General features: G+C 39.2%; 1 protein-coding gene across 1 annotated transcript; it reads right to left on the bottom strand.

Moving 5' to 3' along the window:
• Positions 1-7,784: 7,784 nt before the first annotated feature.
• On the bottom strand, positions 7,785-9,468 carry LOC109164961 (aldehyde oxidase GLOX1-like). The gene has a single exon (XM_019313526.1). It carries the CDS (start codon positions 9,450-9,452, stop codon positions 7,809-7,811), a length of 1,644 nt encoding a protein of 547 aa, XP_019169071.1. The 5' UTR covers positions 9,453-9,468; the 3' UTR covers positions 7,785-7,808.
• Between the last annotated feature and the right edge of the window lie 501 nt (positions 9,469-9,969).

Genomic DNA, 9,969 nt, shown 5'->3' with positions numbered 1-9,969 from the left:
TGCCAACGAAGATTTGAAAATGGAAATATTAAAAACGATATAAATGTTTTTTTTTTTAAAAAAAAAACGATATAAATAAATAAATGGGCCGAAAATGGGCCGACTAATTAAAATTTTGATATGTCTTCCTAGAAAGGGCCAGAGATCTGAGAACTCACCTTAGTCAACCCGAGATCAGAGAGATATATTCAATAGCCCAACAAGTCTAACAAGAAGTTGGGTTAGCTGCAATGCTTGCAAATTATGCAGTGAGCACGGTTCTATATCCATAATTTCTATACTGTAGATCCATAATTTCTATATTGTAAATTCATAAACTTTATACTTTAGATTTCAATTGTTGAACTCTGTTTTCACAAATCAGAGAACTATATGTTCATAATTAATAACTATACAGTTTAAAAATTATGAATTTACAATACAGAAATTATGAATCTACAGTACATATATTATGAATCTGCAGTATAAAAATTATGAGTCTACTGTATTTAGATTATGAATCTACGGTTTAGAAATTATGAATCTGCAGTATAAAAATTATGAGTCTACTGTATTTAAATTATGATCTACAATTTAGAAATTATGAATCTAAAGTATAAATTTTATAAATCTACAGTATAGAAATTATGAATCTACAGTATAAAAATTATGAATCTACAGTATAGAAATTATGAATATGGAACTGTGCCCACCTTGCAAGATGGGCACATGCTCACAGCATAACGTTCCATGCTTCTACAGTGGACCACGGTCCACGTAGCAAAATGAATTATTTGATATATGTTCATTTTTGGTATATTACAAATTTATTTTAAATATACTATAAATTCCTCTTGACTTGCAAAACTCTAAGGGGTCGTTTGGTTCACGGAATGTCAGATTACCTTAGGGAATGTTAGATTGTTGGGAATGTTAGATTACTGGGAATGTTAGATTCCTGTGTTTGGTTAAAATTGAGGTATGTAATATAATCATGTTTGGTTTAGGTTATCTTTTATACACACTATAATATCCTTAACATATTTTCATATATTTTAATAAATTTAAAAATTAAAATAAATAAATAAGATAACGGTATCATATATAATTACATGATTTTAAAATATTAACTAAAATCTTGAACTTGAAAAACAAAATTATTTTATATGCTAACATAACATAATAAAAATAAAAAAAAAAAATATATATATATATATATATATATATATAATTACAAAAATAATTATATATATATATAATAATAATAATAATAATAATAATAATAAACTAACATAACCAAGGTTATCTTACATTACCTAAGATTTTGAAGGGAATCACATTCCCTTCAAAATCCTATGTGGAGGGAATGTGACATTCCTTGGGAATGTTAGATTCCTTAAGATAATATGAACCAAACACCGGAATGTGAACTTTGGAATGTCACATTCCCTTGGTTATGTTATATAACCTGAACCAAACGCCCCCTAAAATAAATCTATAAGCCAGACATTACTATTACTATATATATATATTAAAATTGAACTTGTGATATATTAAAAATGAACATGTCTTAGAGTTCACAATATAATTTATCGATCTTTTACCTGCATGAACAGCTTAACTGATCATATAAGTAAAATTTGGGAAGAATTTATCGGACTAGCTAAATGAACACCCTAATTATGAGGGTCAAGTTGTGAAGGAAGATAGTTTCTCTTGTAATTTTGCTTAAATTTATTTATTTTTTAATAAAAATAATGGAGATACCGGAACTCATCACAATCAACCTAGCTCGCCGAAAAGGGTCCCTTGGTTTTGGAAAACCTATGGCCCATTTACTAACTTGGAAAATTTTATCAGTTTTCTAAAAAATTAGAGAGCATAAAATAAAAAACATATTTACTAGCACAATTTTTCATTTTGAAAACATGAAATAATTTTTCAATTTTCTAAAAAATTGAAAAACGATTAAAAACTATTTTTTAAATAGAAAACAGAATCATCTATTATATATTTGGCTATATGTCACTATAACCACATTCTCATCATTATCTACTTACATATTTATTCATTACTATGATTACATTCATTATCATCTTCTTTTACTTATCATCATCTTCTTATTTTTCTACTTGCATTACTTATTTAAACATAAACTTATTTGTTTATACTTAAAGTTAGACATTATTTGCATTATCAAAATTAAAAATTAAACTATATACCAAGTTTTATATTTAGATTGAGCTCAATTGATTATTGGTTTAAAATTTTTTAGTTATGTTATATCGTTATACAAGTTTGGTTCAGATATCGGATATTGAAATTTCACATATATTTCTATATTAGAATTCAAAGTAAAAATTTTATATTTATATACATTTGGGTCATTCAAATGAATATATTCAAAATATTTTAAATATTAGCTCAAAAAAATATTAATATTATCTAAACTAAATTTTAGATGAACTTAATATATATATATATATATATATATATATATATATATATATATATATATATATATATATATATATATATATAGTTCGGATATATTTTTAATTATGTTATATACATATATAAATTTGGTTCGGAGGTCAAATGCAAAAATCTTACATATATTGGACTTAAAAGAGAAATTATATTTATTCAATGTAAACCAAATATATTTTAAATATAAGGTTTAAAAATCACTCAAAATGAAACTTGTGTTAATTTTAATTAGAGGAAATTTCAATTTTGGTCCTACGACTATAGGGATCTTGTAAATTTTAGTCCTTGACTTTCAAAAGTGTAAATTTAGTACCTTAACTATGTAATTTTTGTCAATTTTGGTCACACCGGCCAAATTTTGCCAAAAAAAATTAATTAATAGTTAAAATAATAAGGGTATTTTAGTCATTTTACTTGTTTATTCTTTCTTCTCCGACGGTCCATCTCTTAGACCCAGCTTCCGGCGATCGTTTCTTCCTACGTTCTTGAAGTTGTCGCCGCCGTCCTTCATCTCCCCCATATTTCGGATGAGTTGGTCTTCTCTTCTTTCCAAAGCCAATAACGGCAGTGACGAAGCGGCGGTGGCATACAATTCAAGAAACCAAAAAAAAAAAAAAAAAAAAAAAAAAAAAAACACAACCAGACGACAAATTATGACCGACGACGACCTTGATTTGCTTCTCTAGTGGCTTTCCGTGAGCTTTTGCACCATCCAAACACCCTTATTTGCAGGACCCTGAAGAAGCTCATTTGGATGCCAACGACGGCTCACGCAACCTCCGAATTCTGAGGGTTTTCTCTACGAGCTTTGTAATTGAAAAAAATGGCGAAAGTTTGGAGATGGGTTTGAAAAGCGCGAGCCGCGGAAGGATTAAGACTGTATGTGAACGTGGGGAGGGAGCCGAAGAGGAATAGAAGGTGGATGTCAGTGTCGTTCACGCATTCGGCGACGATTGATACGATGGTGATGGATTCAGATCTGAAGAACAGGGTGAAATCTGATTTGGAAGGGTTTCTCAAGTCGAAGCAGTATTATCACCGGCTAGGCCAAGTTTGGAAACGGAGTTACCTGCTTTACGGTCCCTACGGCACCGCAAAATCGACATTCGTTGCGGCAATGGGGAAGTTTCTCGGCTATGACGACGTTTTCCAGTATCGCCGGAAGCTGGGGATAAGAGATGGACCGTCGAAGAAGAAAGAATAAACAAGTAAAATGACTAAAATATCTTCATTATTTTAACTATTAAAATTTTTCGACAAAATTTGGCCGGAGTGACCAAAATTGACAAAAATTACATAGTTAAGGTACTAAATGGTACTTTTGAGCTAGTAGCATTCAAAAAAATTGGTACTTTTGAAAGTCAGAGACTGAAATTAACAAGGCCTCTATAGTCGTAGGACCAAAATTAAATTTTCCTCTTCTAATTATAACGTTAAATCTAAAAAAAATGAAAAAGAAAGTATTAGTAAACAAGTTTTTGAAAATAGAAATGACAACTGAAAAATGAGAAAATAAAAAACAGTTTCGGTTAGTAAACGCCTTAATAATTTGTTTCATAGAAGTGAGAGGGGCAATCACCTCATCCCAATATCTCATCATCTCTATCTTACCTCAAATATCTATTTTTACAAAACAAAGTCAGCTGCTCTATTATATATGCTTGCAATGCAATAAGCATGGCTAAGCACAATATCCTAATTATATTATTGCTGCTTAATTTATATGATATATAATATATTAAGGCGAGTATAAGTTAACAACATCAAGAATGGAAGGAAGTCAAAGCTAAATTGGTTTTGGAGATGGAATATCATGTCGTCTTATCATGAGAGGCCATGAAGTCCAGTTAAATTATTGGCTATAAGCTAATTAACAAGGTAGAGCAGAGCAGAGATTAGGGTAACCTAAAACAGCACAGCAGGTTGAAGCAATGGATGCATGGGTCCATGGATGCTAGCTAGCTAGGAAGCTCCGAGGCCAGACCCATATATCCACTTGCTAGCTACATATATATATATATATATATATATATATATATATATATATATATATATATATATATATATATATATATATAGTACTAACAGCCTAGCACCTCATGCATGGTTGTGGAATCCAATATCAAGCTAAGGGGATGAACAACATGCATGTTCAACTATGTTGCAACATATGTTCATGCCTTTCCTATAAAAGCCAAAGTGTGTGTGTTCCAAGAGTCAATTAAGACTCAAACTTCCATTCATATTTTGTTGAAGAAACCCTATAAAGTGGCCTGTGTGTCGTTTTTCTTCCCAGGTATCAGACACACGCACACAATTGCAGGTGAAACAAGCATGTGTATAGTGGAAGCTTTAATGAGGTGGGGCAACAATTGCAGCCCCTCCTAACGACACAACATGCTCTTCCTCTTTCAATCAAATGTTTTGGAACAGTAGTGGCCTGGTTTGTGTGTGGGGGGGTGGAGGATTACATCGTCATCGAAGTTGTTGAGATGTCTTTGTTGTAGTTTTAGAGGCAATAACTAATTCAAGCAAAATGGGATAGGCTCCCATGTCACATTGGTAAAATCACTACAGCATGATTGTTAGCTTTTAATTGATTGGGTTAATTAGAGGGTATAGGTCCTGTTTGGTAAAATAGCTGTTAGCTGATAGTTCTTAGATGTTAGCTGATTGTGTTAATTAGAGAGTATAACTAGTTGATAACATTAGTTGATTGTAGAAAGGTATTTGGTAAATTAACTGTTAGCTGATAAGTGTTTGGTACAATTTCAATTCCTTTCTCAAAAAGCTAATTGAATAAGTTGTTTTGAACAGCTTTTTGAATTTTTACTTTTTAGAGTTACAAAAAAACTAATTAACCAAACACTTGTATTGATTTTTTAACCAAATAAAAAAGCTAATAGCAGTCAAATAAGTCAAAATTAGTCTATAGACTAATTATTTTACCAAACAAGATGTATATGTCTATACCTCAAACAATTTTTTTTAATGCTACTGACTGTATTACATTGTACGTAGTATCTGTTCAAACATACCTCAAACAATTATTGATGGTTGTTATTGGGGTATTAGCCTTAGGGTTGGATATTCTAAGATAGTGAGCTTAGGCTATGAGCTGACATAATGTATAGATAATGGACCAAGAAGGCGCATCAACAACATTGGATTGAAGTGGCCGATGGCCTAGTCGAAGGGCATGCGGTCCACATCCAATGCAAGCTTGGAAGTATATCAATTGGCTTGGGAAAGAAGAATATATCTAATTAAAAATATATATGTGTCTAATTAATGACTATTTTTGTTATTGTACATTTGTATATGTGAAACTATCTCACTTGATCTGACTTGAAGGCGATAATATTTTCTAGGCTGCGCAACACCTTAATTACTTATAGAGTTATAATTCAAAAATCTCGATTTCATCAACTAAGAATTACATTGGCAACCCAAGAAGTAAAATCTTAATTACCTCCGCTCCCTATAATAATTTTCAAGAATAAGTGGGTTCAAATGAGAATCGCGAGAATTGATCTCAACCGTCTTGATGAATTTAATTCATCTGGGGTAGTCTGAATTATTAAACCCGGATAAGAATACGTACGAAATAAATAATATAACGCAGAGATAACGTAAGGCCGCAAGGACCGTATATTGTATTAATTGTCGCTAATAAGCTATTATAAGACTTGATTAGGACAATAATGCTAGAAGATAGTAATTCAGGAATATATTGTGTTGTGTCCGATGATGATTAGGGGTCCTTTGTTAGGACAAGGAGGGAGCTTTTTATACCAGCTCAACCCCAACCGCACCCCTAGAACCGGGGGTGGTTAGATCGGCCCGCTTTGACCGCGTCCCCTCCGGGACCGGTCCAAAGCGGGGCAACTCGGCATGGCCGAGCTGGGCATGTGCCGAGCTCGGGCTAGCCGAGTCCACCATGAACCGGCTCGACTCGGCAGTAGCCGGGTCCATGGTGACGTGCTCGGGTGTACCGAGCTCATCCGTGGCCGGGCTTGGCCCATGGCCGAATTGCTTTGGGCCGACCCGGCCACGGCCCAAGGGGTTGGGCCGAGGCGCCTCGGGTCCGTTTCTCCGGGTCGTTTCGTTCCGGGTCCAATATATCCATCACGAGTCCCCCATTCTCTTCGTTGTGATAAGTCGACAACGATAGAGAGTAAACACATTGCGAGCCGACTCCCACGCGATTGCCCCGAGTTGATAATGAGCCGACCTCCTGTGACCGAGCTCACCATGACCGAGGCACCTTGGGCCGAGCACGGGGCCCCACCACTATGCCCCGGGTCTATTCCATACTTCCTTGTTCCGCTTTCCCGGGTTGGTTTGCTCCAATCGTAATATATCCATCATGAGCGAGACTTCTTCTCTTCCGCATTCCTCTTTGGCCGACTTTTGGGCGAGCTCATGAGGCAGTTGTCCTCCTCTTGGGTGAGCTCATGAGGTAGCCCCTCTTGGGCCGAGGTGCCTTGTGTCGAGGCGTCTTGGGCCGAGGTTCGTTAATGAAGGAGAGTAAATACGAGTCGCACTCCATGGATCCGAGCCCCAAACAGCCGACCCCAACGTAGCCGGCCCCAACGTGGCCGACCCCAACGTGACCGACCCCAACGTGGCCGACCCCAACGTGGCCGACCCCAACGTGACCGACCCCAACGTGGCCGACCCCAACGTGACCGACCCCAACGTGGCTGACCCCAACCTCAAGGATTAGACTTGATAGCGGCTTGATTAGCGTCATCCCTTCTTTATCATATGGGTTCCGTCTTCCGCTCCACCACTTTGCACTTTTCCTAACATGCCTCTCCCCCTGGAGGTAGGCACATTTGTGTCTCTCCTCCGGGAGGTGGGCACATTTTATGTCTCCCCTCCGGGAGGTGGGCACATTTTATGACTCCCCTCCGGGAGGTGTGTCCTTTTGTATCTTGCTTCGATAAGCATGCTTCCCCTCTCGGAGGTGGGCACATTTTATGTCTCCTCTCCGGGAGGTACTTCCTTTTGTCTTTGCTTTGTTAAACATGTTCCCCCTCCCGGAGGTGGGCACCTTTTATGTCTCCCCTCCGGGAGATGGGCACATTGTATTGACTTGGCATTTTGAATGGACAATCAGCTCTCCCTTATTGATTCATTTTTTTTAGCACAATGCCTTTTTTTTTTTATTATAGAAAATGTTGTACTCTATATATTATTATATGGTACTCTGTACAAGATTACAAAAATAAAAAAATTGAATGCCCATTTCTATACTTCTATCAAGAAGGTTGGATTCCCCACCCTAAAGGACCCCTCACACCGAACAGGTGAGCCCAATCTTCTATTCTGTTCTATTTAATATGCACCCACAATCCCTTGCTGGGTACGCCACGGTGCACAACAAAGATCAAGTAATAGCCTGGTGGTGCAAGCTTGCCAGAGGATGGCGCCACGGCAGAGATGGTGTCCTTGGCCACAGAGGTGAGTTCCAAAATCAGCATCCTTTGGCCCTCAGAGTACCCGTGAGTGGTGAAAGGCGGCGGATACATGGTAACCTTAATACTAGACATGTCCGCAGCATCATCTAGCTTGAAATGGATATTGAAATTCTTTCCATAAACCAATTCCTTTTGGGAAAGGTTCTCCACAATTTGCGGCCGGAACTTTTGCAATGCGGGGGCTAAGTACGGCGGCGAGAATTTCTCGACGCGCATGTCGGTTGGGTATTTGGCTTTCATATCGTAGGAAACGTGGGTGTTACTTCCCGCTACTAAGATCTTAGCGTCGGGCAAAACCGCAGAAGTGGAATGGTACATTCTGGCAATTTTTGTTGGTGTCAACTCAGTAAACCTTTCCCCTTTCGGTTTATCCGGGCTGTAAAGCACCGGAGTGAAATTTGGTTCCTCCGCCGCGTCCCAAGCAGAGGTCCCCTTTTGCGCGCCATTAATTATGAGGACATTCCCGTCGGGAAGAATCAACATATCTCCCATAACCCTCCCCGACGGCATCTCCTCAATTTCCCACTTGGCCCCTTCCTGATTCGCAACAATCCTGCCGCAATCCTTCAACGCCGGCGGAAATTGCCTCGGTGGATCCTCCGTGACCTTGAAGGCTTCGTGTGTATTGCCGCCGCAAACCAAAACCTCCGCCTTCACAAAATCATTCTCTTTGGTGGTGAGTTTGAGAGGAAGAAGCGCGGATTGCCCCGAGGCCGGGTAGTTCCGGGACCCCCCTGGCAGCTTAGGAAGCTCCCGAATCGTCTTTCCGGTTCTAGGGTTGAAAATAATGGAGCGATCGTTGGCGAAGAGGAAGACATTGCCGTCGGGGAGGAGGTACACAAATGGATACAAATTATTCTCCAGACGGCCGTCGGTGGTTTCCTCGAGCAGCCGAAGCGGAAATTGTTTGTTCGGGAATTTAAGCTGATCTGGCGGGACAATTTCATAGTTGGGAGATCTTCTTCCTCCCACCACGATAAAATCACCATTTTCCAATACTTGTTGAGAAGAATACCATCTGTTTGCAGAAAGTCCAACATCTTCCTTGAAATCGCATAATTCGTAGGGTTCCAGGATTCTAATTCCTCGAATACCTTTGTCGTAGCCTCCGGTGCTTATCAATTTTTCGGTGCTCGACAGCCCTCCCGACGAGCACCATGTATTCAGGCTCAACTTGAGTGTCTTGACAACTTTAGCGGTGTCGGGATCATAGGTAATGCCATGAGCCCAGCAGTCATCACGGCCCTTTTCATCTTTTCTGCACCACTTAGGATTCTGCATCAGTGCGGAGCGACCAAGATTAATGGCGTCAAACCAGACAACCTTGTTGTTTGTCATCAACTGCATGTGCATGGCGGAAACACCCACGTTTTCAGTTACAGTTTGCCAGCTCGAGGCCGAAGGATTCATCTCCAAATCTGGTTTCCCATAGGCGCTGCAAACAAACAATACAAGAACATAATAATAAGCTACTGTTATTGATATTTTTGACGCCATTGGAGAAACTCGATCTTTTATTTCTGTTTGTGGATCTTTTATTTATCTAGCTTCTCCAATGCCTTATATTAACCGTTTGAGCCTAGTCTCCCTGGATTAAGCCGCCGGGGTTGATACGCGAGGTCAGACCTCGTGCCCCCTTAGGGTACTTTAGCCGCTTGAGCCTAGTCCTACCGGACTAAGCCACTGGGCTCCTCCGTCGGGGTTGGTACGCGAGGTCGGACCTCGTGCCCCCTTAGGGTGCGCTACCCGCATGAGCTAAGTCCTGCCGAACTAAGTCATCGGACTCTCCCGTCGGGGTTGGTACGCGAGGTCGGACCTCGTGCCCCCTTAGGGTGCGCAAGCCGCTTGGGCCGAGTCCTGCCGGACTAAGCCATCGAGCTCTTCCGTCGGGGTTGGTACGCGAGGTCGAACCTCGTGCCCCCTTAGGGTACGCTACCCGCATGAGCCATGTCCTGCCGGACTAAGCCATCGGACTCTCCCGTCGGGGTTGGTACGCGAGGTCGGACCTCGTGCC

This window comes from Ipomoea nil, unplaced genomic scaffold (genome assembly GCF_001879475.1).
Source record: "Ipomoea nil cultivar Tokyo-kokei standard unplaced genomic scaffold, Asagao_1.1 scaffold3069, whole genome shotgun sequence".
Taxonomy (NCBI): Eukaryota; Viridiplantae; Streptophyta; class Magnoliopsida; order Solanales; family Convolvulaceae; genus Ipomoea; species Ipomoea nil.
The sequence above is the reverse complement of the archived record's forward strand: the minus strand, read 5'-3'. Positions and strand labels throughout refer to the sequence as shown.